This window comes from Lotus japonicus, chromosome 5 (assembly GCF_012489685.1).
Source record: "Lotus japonicus ecotype B-129 chromosome 5, LjGifu_v1.2".
In the NCBI taxonomy this organism is placed as follows: domain Eukaryota; kingdom Viridiplantae; phylum Streptophyta; class Magnoliopsida; order Fabales; family Fabaceae; genus Lotus; species Lotus japonicus.
The window spans coordinates 8,121,987-8,140,483 of NC_080045.1; the positions used below are offsets into that span (position 1 = coordinate 8,121,987).

An 18,497-nucleotide genomic window follows, 5' to 3' on the forward strand; every position below is an offset into this window, starting at 1 on the left:
TGCGATTGGAGCAGGGGTCGTCGCCGGAGAGATGAAGGACGAAGTGGTCTGGGAGGCACGGAGGGAAGGGAAAGTGGGAGGGAAAAGGAGAAGAAGAGGTAAAGTCTGAAACACCCCTGATGTAAAGTCTGAAATACCTCTGTTGCAACAGTAGACCAAAATAATAAAGGTTCACCTTATTGTTACCCCTAATTAATTAGTTTTGGTACCATCCTTTCAAATTTTCTCACCACCCCAATTTATCTTATATTTGCGGGAACTTTTTTTGGGGAACAACGAAATTTAAAGACAAGAAAACAGCAAACTAAACAAGATCAACAGAACAATGCCGACCCGAAGCAAGTAAATGATTCAACTCAGCCGGGGGCAAGGACTAATTCCAGAGAGAGACCTGAAGGAGGCAAGTATGTTAGCACACATTAACCTCACGCGGAACATGACGAAAATTAACACACCACTGACAGATAGAGATATGCACTATCTCCACCAATAAAGCTCCCAAGTGCGACGTTAAGGGGGGAATCCAAATCAAGCGAGTCACTCTCATAAATGACATGCTGAAAATCAAATCTCAAGCTAAGAGAAGACCATGTTTGATGGCTATCAACTCAACTGAGAGCGAACAAGACCCATTAGCAAAGCCTGAAAACTCACCCTGCCAAGAGGATGAGGCATTACAAACAAGACCACCCAATTTATCTTATATTTGCGGGAATTAATTACACAGCGCATTTAAGATTGCAGAATAAGTTTAAGTTGTATATTCCATTTTTTTTTTGATAAGCAAGTTGTATATTCCATAATCATAACTAATCATAAATGTGGAAATATGTAAAAAAAAGAAAAAAAGAAAAGAGGATGGTATGAAAATAAAAAATGTGAAAAATGAGCCAAAATTAAAAGAAAATTGAAAAACCGTTTTCCTTTCACCTCTTTTCTTCCCAATCCCGTATAACTGGGAACTGAGAACTAACAGCGTGATCGGCGATCGCGAACTCGTTCTGTTCATGGCAACCTCCGCCGCCATCGGCGGCGCACTCACGGCGCACGATCGCTGGATTCTTACGGCGGTGAACGCCGGAGCATCGAGCCTGTCGTTGGCTGGGTCCAGCTTCATTGTACTCTGTTACCTCCTCTTCAAGGAGCTCCGCAAGTTCTCCTTCAAGCTCGTTTTCTACCTCGCCCTCTCTGTATGCATCATTTTTCTTCGCTTCCATATTTATCTTCTTCAGATCTAAAACCCTACGTTTAAATATTGCTTCAACTTTTTCATTTGTCACTTTAACTCTTCGCACAGTTCTTATCTCTTTCAATTGAAATTACTGCATTGTCGATTTCACATTCTTGTTGTTCTTGTTGTTTTTGGTTGCATCATGTTGCTGCTTCTCATGAATGTAATCAATCAATTTGATTTTAGAACGAATAAGCATAAAACCACTGTTTTGAGCTTTCTCAATTAGGTATTCATCGCTCTGAAGATAGGTTAGCTTCTACTGTAGTTCTAACCAGTGTTGTTAATCACGGATCGAGGAAAATAGCGGAAAGCGAAAAATCCGCTATTTCAAGTCCACATAGCGGAAAAATAGCGGACAATAGGGGAAAATAGCAGAATAGCGGTGAGCCCTCAGAGTGCTATGTTATAGCGCCGCTATAACCGCTATTTGACCACACTGTAATCTAACTAGCAGTCTAATGCTCAAGAATGAACCTAAGCTTAAGTCAGTCCCAGTTCATTTGGGGACTGCTTGATCCAGATTTTGATCTCAGTAAGGCAGTTTTGCTTCTTCTTTAGCCTAATTTCGCACGCCAGGTGAATTTAGACTACTCTGTAAAACAATATTAATAATAATAATAATAATAATTATAATAACAGTTAGGACTTAGGAGTCTAGATATCCTTTAGTATGTTTAAGAATATAACTTATACCTAGTGAGCTTGTAAATAGAGTATGCTTATCAATGGAATTTAGATGTTGTGAAACTATTACTAACTCATTATTTACAGTAGAAGTTACCTTTGCTGATGAAAACTTTTAGATTACTAGTAAACGTTTGAAGTCATGAAACCAACTTTTGTTGGTTTTTTTTTACCCTAGCCACTTTAATTTGTATTTGTAATGCTGTTTTACAATTGAGAAGTCGGGGTCCTTCACATCAGAACTATATATGTCTGTTCCTTTGCAATAGGTGGTCAGTTATTACATTGTTTTTTCTTTGTTTCCTCTTCTGAGTCATAATGCTCTGTTATCATTTATTGCCTGTTGCAGGATATGCTTTGCAGTTTCTTCAACGTAATAGGGTATATTCGCTAGATCAACCCCCATCTTCTTTAAATGTATGTATCAACTGAAGCTGTTCATCTTGTGATTGATAGAAGTTACATTTTTATACAGGGACCCATCCCAAGGTTTCTTTTGTTATGCTCAGGGATATAGCACACATTTCTTTTGTGTGGCGTCTTTCCTATGGACTACAACTATTGCATTTACCCTACACCGTACTGTTGTAAAACACAAAACAGATGTTGAAGATTTGGAGGCCATGTTTCACTTGTATGTTTGGGGTATGCATCTATGAATGACCAGCTTTTTATATTCTAGCTGTAGAAATGGCCTATTTTTGCAGTAATCTACAAGTCCTGTAACTTCCGATCCCTTGAATTCTAACTTCAAAATGAATTTTTGGAGCAAATTAATGATGAGATCATAAGAAGTGATGTGAACATTGATTATAGCTCAAAATAACATGATTTAGCCTGAAAGGTAAAAACAATCAGCTCATGCATGGTCTATGGCCCAAACTCCTTAATTTGAGTGTTTATGGCTCAAAACCCCCTCAATAGCTCTATCTTAGGCCCAAATGATGGTGAGGACGTGATTGAGCTCAAATTCTGATGGAGAGGCTTTGTTTAGCCCAAGTGTCTTAAACATGTCCATTTAGTGCTTCTTTAATCCTCTTAGCCCTTGCTCTTTTAATTTGTCCACTAGATATTTGCAATGCATCCTTCAAGAGCTTGAATTAGATTGTCCAATCCTTAATTAACATCACTTCTTATGATCTCATCAATTAATGTTGGTGGAATGGCTTCGATAATGTACGAAGAGTAGGGCTTTTAACTTCTGTCTTAATTTCAAGCATTTTATTAGCAACATTTAGAGAGCTCATTTGATGTACTTTTTGACTTTTCATAGGTACATCCCTTGTTATGACAGTTATGCGCTCCTTTGGTAATGACCATAAGCATTTTGGTGCCTGGTGTTGGACTCAAACAGGTCGCACAGGGAAGGCAAGTAGTCTTAGGACTACAGGTTACATATTGTTTATGTAATTCCTGAAAATTTCTTTGAAGTTTCAACTTCCGCTTTGTTTCTCTCCTTTTACATATGATATAGAATGTGTTTTGATTCATTAAAAGAGGAACTTGCACTGGGGACCAGTTTTCTGCACTTTTAAATCTAAAAATTAAACATAAATTGACTTTAAGATAATTTTAGTTGACTTTATTTAAAGCATGGACGTTGTCTTTCATAACTGTAGCAGGGGGTAAGTTGTTGGTTTCTGGGATTTATTTGTAATTACAATTTGTTCTAAGTTATACTGTTATAGTAAAAAATAAAACATTATGCTTTCAGGAAATGATACAAAGACACTAAGTAGGGAATCCCCTTTACTTTAATGATTTAGTATCTCAATTATGTTTGTCAGTCTCTCTCTTAATATTTTTTTTATCTGGGAAATTTGACATCCCATAAATGCAAATGGTCTGGAAATTAAAGTAAGCACTTGGTTGCCGATGAGAAGAATGTTATCCATGTTGCAATTTTTGTTCTTCAAAATCAAATATGTAGTTATTAACAGGAAAGGAAGCTAAGGTTAACAGCTAATAAAAATCCATGCAAGAAAATTGTGCAGGCCATTAAAAAAGTTCTTACAGCATTCTATCCACGTATTTGTTGAGGGCTTAGGATGTTTCTCATAATGGCATTATTGGTTATCCTAAAGAAGACTGGTAGTAATGAATATTAGAAAGAAATCTGGATAACAACAGATACCTCCCAATTTTCTGCAACTTTGGATTGCATATCTACTTCATTTTTCGTATGTATTTTGTTTATCAAAATAATCTGCTCATTTTTCTATTTCTCCTTATCCATTATAAACAAGTACCTTTTCCTGTGCAGGCAATTCATTTTATAACATTTTACATGCCACTTTGGGGTGCAATTCTATATAATGGGTTTACATACTTGCAAGTGATACGCATGCTGAATAACGCAACCCGTGTATGTATCTATCTTTGTTGCTTTTTCCGAAGACAAAAATGTGCTTAGGTGACTTGTGTGACCTCATCTATCATTTCTTGGCAAATTTCAGATGGCAGTTGGCATGTCAGGTCAAGCTTATGTCTCAGATACAAGAGATAACATGAGGGTATTTTATCTTGTTTTTTTTATGTTTCTGTTAGAATATATAAAACATACGTCATAATATTAACATTTTATCTTTAGAACATTTTAGAGTACCTTAGTTACCTAAGGTTTATTTCCATATTTCCTTAAATTTCATAATTTGTTTATGATATGTATTAGAATTAAGAATATATTACAAGTATATATAGATATTAGTTTTTTGTGTTTTGTAACTATTAGAATTTGGGAGGCCTAACTCATCCCTAAAGCTAGCTCAAGAGTTGAGAGTTGCTCTACCCTTTATAATTACTTGTTTGGCCATATCTCTAGCCAATGTGGGACTTCTAACACACCCCCTCACGCCCAGGGCTGACATCTGGACTTCTAATAACTAACCTTTTCTTTCATATTTGACATTTTACGTTCTGCATTGTGGGATATTTATTGTGATATACTGTTTCTGTTCAAATGCCTTATTGATCACTCTGAGGCAGGATTGTTTTGGAATTCAAGTAAATTTTCATAGATGCTTCTCACATATTTTCATGGGAAAATATTAAAATTAATACATTGTTCTGTGATTTCTAATGTGGTTTAGAGATTGATAAGAACCTTGGGAGAACCACACCACAAAAGCTAGCTGTTGTAGTTGGAGAGCCCAAGGCCTTATAAACCCCACATTAGAATCCCATACTTCCAATGTGGGACTCAAGTCCCATACCTTGCAATGGGGTCCTAACATCCCACCACGCTCCGCAGCCCCGGCGCCCACGCGGGCTGGCTGTGCACTAGCCCCACGACTAGTCCCGGGCGAACACTGCAATGCCGGCGTCACCACCCGCGCCGCTCGTTTGCAGCTCAGAGACATGGTGGAAGGCTCTGATACCATTGATAAGAACCTTGGGAGAACCACACCACAAAAGCTAGCTGTTGTAGTTGGAGAGCCCAAGGCCTTATAAACCCCACATTAGAATCCCATACTTCCAATGTGGGACTCAAGTCCCATACCTTGCAATGGGGTCCTAACAGAGATGCCCACCCCTTCTTTTTGTCACTCCAGGATTTTCATGAATAAATTATAACCATCCTTAAACCAATTGCTTAAGATGAAATTATAATATCTAGCCTCTATGTTTCCATTGAACAACACTTAGTATTTTGTGCTTTGCATTGCAGGCTCTGAATCGCTGGGGATACTATCCACTAATTCTAATAGGATCTTGGGCTTTTGGCACTATTAACCGTATTCATGATTTTTTTGACCCCAGCCATAAGATCTTTTGGCTCTCACTTCTTGATGTTGGAACCGCTGCTCTAATGGTATCTACTAGTAACCATACTGTTTTCAGCATTATTTTCCATTCTCTGAATGTTCTATAACTTATCTGGAAACTTGGCGTGCTTGGCATTCATTGATAAATCCTCCCTATCTTTTGTGATTCCTCCCATCTCCTAGCACCCTCCTATAACATTTTACTTTCTCTAACAATCAGGCATTCTCTTCCCTACTAATATGTGAATGACAAACTAAAAGGCATTATCTAATTTGTAATGCAGATTCATCTAAACTGAGTTCAGATTTGATGTCATGTGAAACTGTACATCAATTACAACATAGTGAAAAGTACTAATATGTCATCTTGCTAAGCTTTCTCACTTTGTCTACTTACTGCAGGGGCTCTTTAACTCAATTGCATATGGCCTCAATTCTTCTGTTCGACGAGCAATTTGTGAAAGACTGGACAAGTAAGACCTGATTCTGCTCTATCTGCTCTGAGGGATTTTTTATTAAATTGGATCATCCTAAATTTGTTTCTTTAACTTTCAAGTTGCAATATCCTTCATCACATATTCTGGATTCGACTTGTGCACTCTTGTGGCCAGCCTAATTATGTTCGCCTTACCACCTAGCCTTTTTGTTTTAAAATAATAAAAAAAAGAAGAGAAAAACCTGTTTGATAGAAACAGTTTTGAAAAGCTGTTATTTAAAACAGTTCTATTTTCAGGTTTTAAAACTAAATCCCAAAACAGCTCAGATATTTTATGTTTTTGTTTTTAGTTTTCATGTTGTATGTCTTTCAACTTTATAAAGCATCTCGTTTAAACAGTTTCTTCCTTTTCTTCTTTTGAATGACAGTTTGTTAAAATTGTTTCTGAAAATAATTTTTAAATTAAAAAACTTGAGAAGAGAATCAAACAAGCTCTTAGCCAGTCTTTTTTCTCCCTATTCTCCCAACCTCCTCATCTTCTTCACGTTACTGACCCAGTTTGGTGGATTTTATACTATCACACAGGAAAACTGTTAATTAGGTTACTTATCTCATCTTAGCTTGAGAACTTTATGGCCAAGTCTAGGGGCACCCGCACATTTGGTGCCCCTCTGCAAGACATAACATAGACTGTTGGGTAGCTGTTTAAATGGATGGGTATGGATTTTGACTATGGTTGTATTCTCTGATGAGCCCTTCACACATCACAACCTTTTTAATGTTACCTTGCGTCACACCTTCATGACATTTATTCAAGTTTACCTTGTTTTGTTATCGTTGCTTCTTCGTTCTTGCTTTTTTTTTCCTAGCACATTAAACTTAAAACAAATGAACAAATTTGCTTCCATGTTTCTGGGTTTCAGGTGCTGGCCAGAGAGACTATACAGATGGCTCCCTAACAAATTTAAGTACAAGAACCTACAACAGGAAAGTGAACTAGTTTCGTTTCAAACTGAAGGTCAGCGATAGTGAAGAGACATATAACATATTGCATCCTCCATACCATATTTTGGCACTTTTCATGGACAAAAGAGCGGGCAGCAATACTTTCCGGCGAATATCATTGCTCTGCTGCTTCATTTACCTGAGTATGATACTGATGATGACCCTTCTTAAACAAATCAGAGGACAGTAAAGTCCATGTTGAATGTGTCTTTGGAAGCTAATTTCCTCAAACTGAAGACCACTTGTGACTGCGGTGCTTTTATTTTTCTCAGAAATGCTCAATGTCTCTCCCTGTGATTCATCATTCGCTGCATGACCTTGTGTGATGTATCATCTATTCCTCATTTCTGCTATAGAATGTTTTCTTAATTTTTAGGTTTGTAGACTAGGTGCACTTTCAGATTGTTACAAATTGCTAACGACTTCCCATTTTTTGCTGGGCATTTGGTTGACCGCCAGCAATAGAAGTACTTCAGTGTGAAACGCACATGTATAGATCGATTTTGTTTATTCTTTTCTTCCTCTCTGGTCCCTTTGATTCCTACTATTACTTATAGAAGAATGCTAGCAAGACTCTCTTTCCAAAATTGGTTGAAATTCATATTTTTAATGGTCCTTACTTGAATTTTATCCAATCAATGAGGGTGTTGAAAAGACGGTTAGAAAGAGTGTTAACTAGCATTTTTCAGAAAGAGAGTATTGCTAGAATTTTTCATGTGTACAATAAGCAAACAGAAGGTCTTAAAGTTTGTAACCGGAGAGACAAGAGTCATTATTTCATATCTGACTAGCAGTGCTCAACGATGTACAAAATCAGAATCAAAAGTTCCTATGTATATAATTTCATTTGATGATTACAACTAGAAACGTTCGTTGCCACAAAATTACACACCACAAAACATGTTCACAAGTGCTATTTACAGGGTATAAATTACAAGCACACACAACACTAAGCGCATGCACAAGAATCATCAATGTCAACTTCAACTGCAGCACCGTCTCCACCCTGACACCTGAAGAAGAAGTAACCTAGCATAAGACCCACCACAATAGCCAAAAACACCCCTCCATTGAATGACATTATAGCCAACATCAACAAATACCCAACAGCAGAGTCCACCCCGAACAAAACCGCTTCAGCAACCTTACCCCCGGCAACATTGTTCCGCCGCAGAAGTGGCGTCCGTATCTCCGCCCCCGGAGACTCCCCTCTCTTCAGCCGAAACCGGAGACTCTCTAGATACTGGTAGAAAGCGGAAACCATGAGGCACGCGAGTAAACTGAGAATGTAACTCAGCCATGAATCGGTCTCCCATGAATCTATGAGGAGGGTGACCCTTTTGCTCCAATGCAATGTCATTTTCATCATCTTTTCGCTGTTTGAAAACTATGCAACTCGGAAAGACAAGGTGTTAGTTAAGATGGAAGTGGTGAGTTTTGGAAACTTTTCAAGAAATTTAAAGGGGTTTGGATGAAAAATGTGAAGGAAAGAACTAAAAATAAAACGTATAATTTTGGGAGGATGTTAAATTAGAAAAATATTTTCTAGGGACGAAAAAAAATGATATATTTTACTAGGACCAAAAACTTATTTAAGCCTTTCATTTTTCAATAATATGTCTTGTTCTAACACTATGTTTTACAATATTTACATGGTATATTTTTTCTGCAATGAAAGTTGTTAAAACTTAGCTTTGCACCAAAGTGAAATACAACATTTATAGAAATTTATTAGTTGTATATATTGGAATGAAAATTGCTAAAACGTTTAGTGTGAGTACAATAAAAGATATTTTTTTTGACATTAAAAAAAAATTAGTACTATAAAATAACAAAATTATATTTTAAATGATTTTTTCTTATTTCAAGAATATCTAATATTCATTGGCTGAAACATTTTATTATTTTATTTCAACCGCAACGAAGAAAGTCAAGATCAACGCCCCCTACATACACTCCATGGTATTTTTTTTTTATCACATGATATCATACATCATTTCTATCATTTTTTTTTGTTATATTCAATTATCCGTAAGCGTTTACCACTCAATAAAGTTTTGTTCATACTCCCACAAATATATGAAGAATAAAGAGAAAAATGAGACAAGAGCATAGTGATAGATGCAAAGCGAAAGATATTGAAAATGAGATAGAAAAGACCAAAATATAAATGAATCAAAACCCTCCTTCACTTACAATGATATGATGTACGAAATTGATTTCTTGCTAATTGATCATTTCTCTTTAAAAAAGTTGGTAAAACTTTCTCGAAACTTCTTAACATCATCCGGTGCAACAATGGTTATAATTTACACGGCTGTTGCATCCTTATCAGTTTCCAACTTGTAGCTGTAGTGGGTCCATGAAGTACTGGTCTTTGATAACTCATTTCACACAGTGACCCCTCTCTGTCTTGGCATCTTCTATACCCTTATAGAGCACAGTTTTTAGCATGAGCTCGAATCATCACAAGCATGGACCACTGCCATTAGATTTTTGTTTATGTAACATATATCCTTGTCAGATGCCTCGTCAGACACATTAATTGAGTGGCTTAGGATTTGAGGTTGGTCAGTATTTGATATCACCTTTGTCTACCCATAATATTGACTTACAAAACAACAAATAGAAATAGACCTTGAAATTATTTACAGGTGGCTCACGTAATAAGGACGAATCGCTTTCCTTTAGAAGATGATGGTTCAGTTAGTAAGAACAAGTTATTTCTCCTTAGAAAATTGTGTGTTCAATTCTAGATGTGAGGACTATGTTGAAGAGCGATTCATAAGTACTTTTGTAAGCGGGTTATGGTCTCGAAAACATATCTTGACTCGTGATAATGGTCGAAACGGAATTAAACTGAACTTTTTATAACAAAACATATCTCTTGAAATTAATTTTGTTGGCATAAATCACAGTGACATTTTCTGTTGAAGAGTCCTATATAACTAATATCTATCAAACTCCATTAATATATTAGCCTAAGCCTAGTTTGACATTATAATTATAAACCATAGCTTGTGAATCTTCCTAAACCAGCAGGAAACCTTAGGATGGATATATACACAATCCCACTTTCTGAAGAGTGAGTAATCTGTCACTATCCCATTAAGAATCACTGCAAAACACTAGAACCTGTTCAATAATAAATGGTGAGAAGGAATAACAGGCAATAAAAAAAAGGTGCTGGTTTGCAGCCCAGACATTATGAAACAAGAGACAAAATAATTTGCCTATCTTTGAATATCTTGTGGCAATGCAAACATTTGTTATCACTCATTTTGAGATAAAAAGTAAACCGGCATTTCTCAATAACTTGTATCCAAACACATACTAAACATATTGCGCATGGAAAAAGAGAAGGCCTCAAACAAAATTTCATAATCTGAGTTTGGCCCAACCAAAAAGAAACTACTATTCCATTGCTAGTAATGAATAGGATATTTACAACCAATTGACATTCAGATTGAGGTCAAGGACAAGGAAGGAAAACTTCTGTCGACAATCATCCACTCAATCACAAATGCCCAAACAAATGACCAAACAAATGACTAACAAAATATCTTGACATACAGCACAATCCTAAAAACAAAACACCTACCAGATCAAACAGAACACAAGACAACAAAATAATTAACTCAGGACACAACAGCTGAGGCCAAAATGCCTGCAATTATTCACTGTTTATTTTTAAGGGGGGTTGTCTAACTAGTACCCCCAATAAATCTGAGTAATTCCTGTATGAATACAGCATCTATAATCACAATCAATCAAATCAGAATGATAATAAAACAACCTTAGTAATAAACTTTATTTTCTTATTACTGTTTTAACACATTTTGATATTTGATTGATTGCAGCTATAGAAACCGTACTCAGCACAAAAATAAACTCCTGAAACAATGGTCATTTATCCCTCTCAATTTTCGCTACAGTCACTGCAGTTAAAAAATGCCGGCCATTTGTTGAAAATCAGACAGCTCAGATTTAGAGAACATGATCTACATTTGAGTTGTTAAACTCAAAGCTGAACCATCTGTTCTTCAACTCACAGCTAATATCCTTCAACTGCAGTGACCGCACCAAAAATTGACTGCAGTTAAGCCGAATCCCTCACTCTGAGGGTGACTCTGGTGGTGGTGTAGTTACTTGCATAGTTGAGAAGCAACTCTGAGATCTACCAAGAGGTCTACAACTGAAACGTTCCTTCCTAGGAGAATCAAGACTGCGGAAGAGGATCTGCTTCACAGCATGTACAAGATCCTCTTCATTAGGAGCCGAGTAACGAAACTCTTGGCAGAACCCGATGTGTCGGTCCAGAGCTTCATCCATGCTGATCATCTTCTTCTCCCTCACCCTCTCTTCCTTCACCGCCTCCGCGCACAGCCCGCAAATCCAACGGCCGCCAAACCGCTCCTTTACCCGAGCAATGTAGGCCTGCGTGCACTCCTCCACCAGCCCGCAGCAGCAGCACTTCACCGAGGAAACGACACCCTCTACCTCCTCAACACACTTCGCTTCTTTCCCAGCCTTCGCAGCAGCCATGTCCACCTTTCTTTCTTCTGCACCCAAGAACTACACATTGAAAAACAGCATTAGAACAATGAAATTGTTACACAACAAAGAATAGTACTAATACTAACATGGCTTTAAATCACTAGTATCTCAATATCAATTTATTAATGATTTTAGAGATCTGAAATGGCAATTATAATTTTTCATGATATCAAAGATTGTGACCTGAAAGTAACCCCATAGCAATGTAAGACCTTCGCAAGAAAATTTATGACATCTACCCAACAAATTGTGCATATTTGGATACACAGTAAAAAACACAAAGACGCCGCAAAAATCATAGAAGTATCTGTTGTCTACCATGATTTTAACTTCACCGTGGTTTTCTACCATATATCGAAACATGTTTATATTCACTTGTGCAATCTAATACTAGAGATTTTGACATATTATGGACTTAGTAAAAGTGATGATTGATATTGTGATTTTTTTACCATGTAACAGAAATTGAGGAGAAGAATTGAATCTTGGAAGATCCACAAAGACAATAGAAGGATCTGAAACTGGAATATATGTGTGTTTATCGCTCCTTCTCCCACCCAATCTCTTGAACTTGAGCTTGAACTTGAACTTTCTCGCCACCACCGAATAATAGAGCCCTGAATGGTGTATGGTACATCCCAGAGCCTTGAAGGGCTCTCTTGTTCTTTATCTCTGTGAAGTGAATCGAACAGGGGATGGAATCAATTGCTGATGTTTTGAGTGCTGCTGGATCTGTGTTTGGTTGTGACTTCTCTTCTTCTCATGTGCGTGTCTATCTCTAACTCTTGTCCTCGTTGCTCAGTGAGGAGAATGGACATTGCCACATAGGTATATATTGATGCGGATCTTTGTTGTGCTGGAAAAGGTTACGCAAAAAGGAGAAATTTTAATGATTGGGGGATTTGGTGGCCTGGTAATTAGAATTTACCATGTTACCAATCATGCGATATGACGTAATTGTTAGCTCATCTACTTCCTTAACTCACGTCTCGAGTTCATACTTACCAATTAAAATTAAGTGTGTATCATGATTAATTGTTTACCACTTTATGCAAACACTTGTCATAAAGAATTAACTAGTATATGAGCTTAGAAAAGAATTTACCAGGTTACGTGAGCTGATAAATTCTCTGATAGGGATACGTTTGTTTTTTTCTTGACACCAGCCATTTATGAGTTGTGTGTTTTGTTGTCACATGTGGATCTCAATTACATTTTATACCTTTTTTATCTTATTTTCTCATCATGTTTTCTTTTTCACTTTCTCCACTCTTTTTCTTTCATCTGGTTGTGATATTGTGATGGTGGAGGCTAATTGCTGTAGATAGGCTATCTCTTTGGCGGTGTACTTATCCTTCTCAAATGTGTGTATCGAGATAGACTCTCGGTTGTGTTGGAAGCTTAAGTGTTGCAATAAGTCAAATTTATCTTATCTTAGTTGTGTTAGTAGTGATTGTAATTGTTTGGCAAGTAATTTTAATTTGTTGAATTTTTTGTGCTTAGAAGTAGCAATGGAGTTGCTAACTATTTTAGTCGGAACGTTTCTAATTTTCAAAAGGCTTAATTCAGTTTTTGGTCCCTAACCTTTGTCATAAATATGGCTTTAGTCCCTCGCCGGAGTAAAGGTGGGGATTGGTCCCCAGTTTTTGGCAAAATGATTGGGTTTGGTCCCTCCGGCCATTTGGGTCAACGTCGGAGCTCCGGGAAGCTCATGTGGCATTGCCACGTCATTTAATGAGAGCTTATGTGGCTTTTCTTTTTCATTTAAATTCTAAAAAAATATAATTAAAACCCTTAAATCCCCTTCTTCCTAATTAATCCTTCACCTAATTAAATCATTCATTTAATTAAAATAAAACAAAAATCAATTAACACTAAACAAAAAACAAGCACTACATGATTTTATGCAATTACCCTCTGATTTTCTGCAATTACCAAGATTAACTGATACAGGTCCTATCAAAACTACATGATTCTTAACTAGGTTTGGTTCTTTCTCTACTTTGATTTTTAAAACCACCCTGTCAATTTCAGATTTAGGCTTTCGACTCCATGCCTTACTACCATTAACTGTAGCTGCTGCCTTTTGATCATGATGGGTTCCATATTGTTTATTGACATCATTTTTTGAAATTGGAGTGGGCAGGTTTTTATGCAAACCATTGGCCACATAAAAAAGGGAAATGAAGGTGAATAGAAACCCAGAAAATCATCATAGAAAAACCCAGAAAAAAACCTTTCCTCCTTCTTCCTCCTCCATTACCAAGAACAAAAATCCACAATATCCAAACCCAAAACCACAACCAGAAGAAGAGAAAAACACAGAACAATGAAAAAAAAAAACTCAATCTTTAACCCCATTACCCATCTGAAACCACAACTCCAACCCAACCCGCATAGTTTCGCTGCTTGGGGAAGAAGAGATAGGGAATTCGCGATTACTTCAATGATGGCTTGGTGGAGGTAGGTCGCGGTGGCTATTAACAGTGCGGAAGCAGATCTACAACGTGAAACCCAGATCTATACCGTGAAGGAGAGGGAAACAACCAAACAAGAACCAAACCCATCTCCGACCCAGAACCACCGCCCATCGCCGCGAGTCGCCGCTCCATGAACCCAGAATTGCGAGCTCGCCGCTCTCTTCCTCTCGATCCCATACACTCTGTTCTACCATCTCTTTTTCTGCCCTATCCCTTTGTCTGCTTGACTGGTGGTGGTGCGGTGGAGAGAGGACAAGAAGAAGACGAAGAAGAAGGGAGTGGTAGGGTGGGTTGATGATGATGAAAGATGATGATGAAAGATGTGTGGATGAAGGATGTTATGTGGATGAAGATCCAGAAAATGAAGAATGGTTTTTTTTTTTAATTAAATGAAGGATTTAATTATAAATTTTTAGAATTTTAATGGAAAAAAAAATTCCACTGAAGCTCACTAATTGACGTGGCAACGCCAGATCAGCAGTCGGAGCTCCGGCGTTGACCCAAACGGCCGGAGGGACCAAACCCAATCATTTTGCCAAAAATTGGGGACCAATCCCCACCTTTACTCCGGCGAGGGACTAAAGCCATATTTATGACAAAGGTTAGGGACCAAAAACTGGATTAAGCCTTTTCAAAACACGGTTTGGATTAAGGAGGTGTGGTTGGAGTTGTTTTTTGTGATTTAGAAAGATGAATTAGAGTATCTTTAACGTTCGACTCTTTATTTTGGTTCCTTAATTAAACACTATTCTTGTGACTTATACTGTCACTTAGGATTTAAGAGACTCATAAGAAATTGATACAGATTTTATTCCAATCACGATTTCTTACTTTACTATTAGGTGGGCCTCACAATATTACATATATTTATAATTTATATTTTCACGTAATTTAGATTTAAATTTTAATATTAAACCAGTACTCCAATTAAATACTAATTTAATTAATATTTATTACAATATATTTAAAAAATAGTGTAAAAAAGCTACAGAAAAGCTCAAATGTCAAAAACAAGTTTATCAAAGGAGGTCCAAACGGGCAAAAATCAGCTCCATTCGGTCAACCAAGGGCTCATATGGGCAAAAACTAGGTGAACCTGTCACCTGGATTTAAATTCTCATCTTTCCTTTCTTCACGTTAATCACGTTTCACTCTCCATCTTCTTTGAAAACCCTAGTCGTCGTCTTTCTTCCTCTTCTCTGAGTCGCACCACCATCAACTTCTCATCACACCCTCCCTCACCACCACGAATCACCCCTCTCCTCGGACCTCTTCTCTTCTTCGTCCTCTCCCTGAATCTCCACTCACATCCTCTCTCCCCACCTTGAATCCTCCTTCTCTCGAACCTCTTCTCTTCTCTTGCGCTTCCGCTCCCTGGAGTTCTCCACCTTTCACCGTCCCTCACCAAATTGGAGGTTTCCACGGCTAGATAAATTAGTGGTTCAAGCACTAGATTAAAGCTTCCCACAGTAGATCGGTGACATGAAAGATAAGAAGACCTCTTCGTCAGCTTCACTTCATCGTCTGCTATTCATTTTTGTCATCTTTTGTATATAAAAAAAATCTCACACATTTTATGTATATTTTGTGATTTTTTTGGGTTTGTAATGGATGATTTTACTTCGAATTTGCTTCTGTTTCATCCTCCTCTTCAATTTTGTTATTGTTTCCCTCTTTTTTTAGTTGGTGAATGTGAGAGAAACAATAATATTTTAATGTAAGAAACCAAAAAGCAACAAGAAACTAAATTTTATTTTTAAGAAACTTTCCATCCAGCTCAACTCTCTCTAATGGGTGCGAAAAATAGGAAGCATACCTTAACATCTGCAGCTGGTTTAAGAAACCAGCATTGGAGATGCTCTTAACCTCCGACTCCATTTCAGTTTGATTAATGAAGTTTCCTTTCTCAAAGAAATTACTGTTTGAGTGATAACCCCTATACAAGTGTGCCTATTTATTACATAGTAATAAAATATATTGAACTCAAGGATTGCGGTTGCCTAAATTAATTTCTAGTATTTAATCACAAAAAAGACAAAGTAACAAAGGTTTGGGGTGAAAAAGTGATGTTGTGAACGAACATGATTTTAAATTTGCAGAATTTAAACAAAAGCAGTTGTGAAGATTGAAAGCAGTCAAAAAGATAGTATATGAGGTAGAATTTCATCGATCTCACTTATGTTCTGAATAGACTAATTAACTCACGAATATCTAGCTTATCTATGGTGCTTGTCTAAGAGCGTCTCCAATAATGCTATTTATTAGTTCTTAGCACTATTCATGTGGGCCCGTACTGCCACATATGCTTAAGCAACTCTTTGCAGATTTTGCTCCAACCAAGAGTTCTTAGTTCTTACTCCCTCCATTCCTTATTAACTGTCCACTTTGAAGAAATTTTTTTGTTCCTATATATCTGTCCGCTTAGAGTTTCAAGACAGCATTAATTGATGTTTTTCCAAGAAATGCCCTTACAAAAACAATAAATGAAGAAAGATAAAATACATTCTAAAGGGTGATATAGGAAAACAAATAATACCTTTATGAAAATCAACACAATTAATTGATTTCCTTAATTTGTGTGAACCTTCTCTTCCTGGACAATAAATATGAACGGATGGAGTAGTTCTTATAACTATTCATCCAGTCCAACAATACTATCATATTAATATTTTTTATTTCCATATAATTTTGATTTAAATTTAAATGCTAATTCAATACTTAAATTAAATGAATGAGAGAGAAAAAAAATTATGTTAAGAACTCAAAAAGTAAAACTTCTTATATAAGAACCTAGTTCTTATTTTTAAGAACTAAGAACTCTACGTCATCCCCTCAGTGGTTAAGAACTCAGTTCTTAGTTCTTAACTCAAAAAAAAAGAACTAAGAACCTTGCATTGGAGATGCTCTAAGTTTCTACGTTAGAATCTCTTAATTACGTATAATTTTCAATTAAACTGCTAATGTTAATCTTAGTTCCTACACGAGTTCATTTAGAAAATAACGTCATCAATTACTAGCCAACACAAATAAATGCTACTCTTATCTATAAGGCGTAGGTGTTCTTAATTTATTTCAAAAAATTTATCATCTCAAAAGCAGAATAATAATTTTTTATTTATTTTTGTGTTCATATTTGTATAAATTTAAATAGAATAAAAGAATTATATTTTAATTCAAAAAAGTAAACTTAATTTTGTTAAAATTAATAAAATATTTTATAAAATCTTATATTAAAAATTGATTAGTAATTATTTTAAAATTAAAATAATTATAATTTAGTGTTTTTATAAATATAAAAGGGGTAATGATAGATTTTTATTAAAATGATTAGGAAACAAATGAGAGTAAATTCAATAAGCTTTAAGCTTTAAGCTATAAACTACATTATCTTAGGTAGCTTATTAAAAAAACTTTAAGCTACTTAAATAAGCTCATTTACAAAACATTTCTAATGAGCTTTTAAGGTAGTCAAATAAGCTTTAAGCTAGCTGAATGACATGACAAATATAACCTTTATATTGATGTACTTTTTTTTTGTGCTTCGAAAAATAAACAACAGAACAAAACAAACTAAGACGCCCTTAGGGAATCCTTCAACAGCAGAACTTGAAGCTCTGAAGGAGGAGATTCAACAATCAAGGGGTCTGGAATGAGAGAAAGCAAACCTTGACGAGCTAGCCAATCCGCTGAGGCATTCCTATCACGATCAACCCAATTCAGCGTAATCCTCCAATAGTCCAATCCCGATGAAGGAGCTCGCGGATGTCCATCAACACGCTCTGCTGGGTGTGGAAGCGAATCTGATTCACAAATCACTTTTCGAAAGCCCCGGTTCCAAGCTAGCTACAAGCCTTCTTTCAATGCATGTGCCTCCGCCTGAAAACTGTACTAGCTGTTCCATTCCACATGAATCCCACCTGCCAACTTCCGTCACTGTCACAGATCAACCCCCTTCCACCCATGCTACCATCCTCTGGCTGATAGCTCCCGTCGGTGTTCAACTTGACAGCTTGCACCGGCGGTGGCTGCCAAACAGGTTGAAGCAAATTCCCAGCCTCGCCCGAGCCAGAGCTGTTGAACTTAAGAAATTCATCGTGATCATGGCGCTCCTTGCTCCAAGCTTCATGCACTGTCCAAGGATGCTGGACCAAAACCGCGTTGCACCGCCACTTCCAAACTCCCCAAAGAGCTGATAGAAACTTCAAAGGTTGGTTACCACGAGCATGGATAGTAATCCAATCATGCATCTCAAGAGACCAAAAATTTGACCAAATCCCTACACCAACTCTCGTCCATATTTCTCGAGATAAGGGACAATCCCTTAGACAGTGAATTCC

The 18,497-nt window shown here is 36.8% G+C and overlaps 3 protein-coding genes across 3 annotated transcripts; 1 reads left to right on the plus strand and 2 right to left on the minus strand.

The window, feature by feature from the left end:
* Nucleotides 1-913: 913 nt before the first annotated feature.
* Nucleotides 914-7,637, plus strand: LOC130718005 (G-protein coupled receptor 1). The gene is made up of 9 exons (XM_057568436.1): nt 914-1,190; nt 2,268-2,299; nt 2,394-2,563; nt 3,192-3,286; nt 4,182-4,283; nt 4,375-4,431; nt 5,586-5,729; nt 6,085-6,155; nt 7,042-7,637. The coding sequence occupies exons 1-9, from the start codon at nt 1,008-1,010 to the stop codon at nt 7,145-7,147; spliced, it is 960 nt and encodes a 319-aa protein (XP_057424419.1). The 5' UTR covers nt 914-1,007; the 3' UTR covers nt 7,148-7,637.
* A 217-nt stretch (nt 7,638-7,854) lies between these two features.
* Nucleotides 7,855-8,623, minus strand: LOC130718006 (copper transporter 5.1-like). The gene has a single exon (XM_057568437.1). It carries the CDS (start codon nt 8,490-8,492, stop codon nt 8,073-8,075), a length of 420 nt encoding a protein of 139 aa, XP_057424420.1. The 5' UTR covers nt 8,493-8,623; the 3' UTR covers nt 7,855-8,072.
* Nucleotides 8,624-10,526: 1,903 nt separating this feature from the next.
* On the minus strand, nt 10,527-12,522 carry LOC130720178 (uncharacterized). The gene is made up of 2 exons (XM_057570801.1): nt 12,133-12,522; nt 10,527-11,698 (listed from the first exon to the last, which is right to left on the minus strand). Exons 1-2 carry the CDS (start codon nt 12,133-12,135, stop codon nt 11,237-11,239), a joined length of 465 nt encoding a protein of 154 aa, XP_057426784.1. The 5' UTR covers nt 12,136-12,522; the 3' UTR covers nt 10,527-11,236.
* Nucleotides 12,523-18,497: the final 5,975 nt, after the last annotated feature.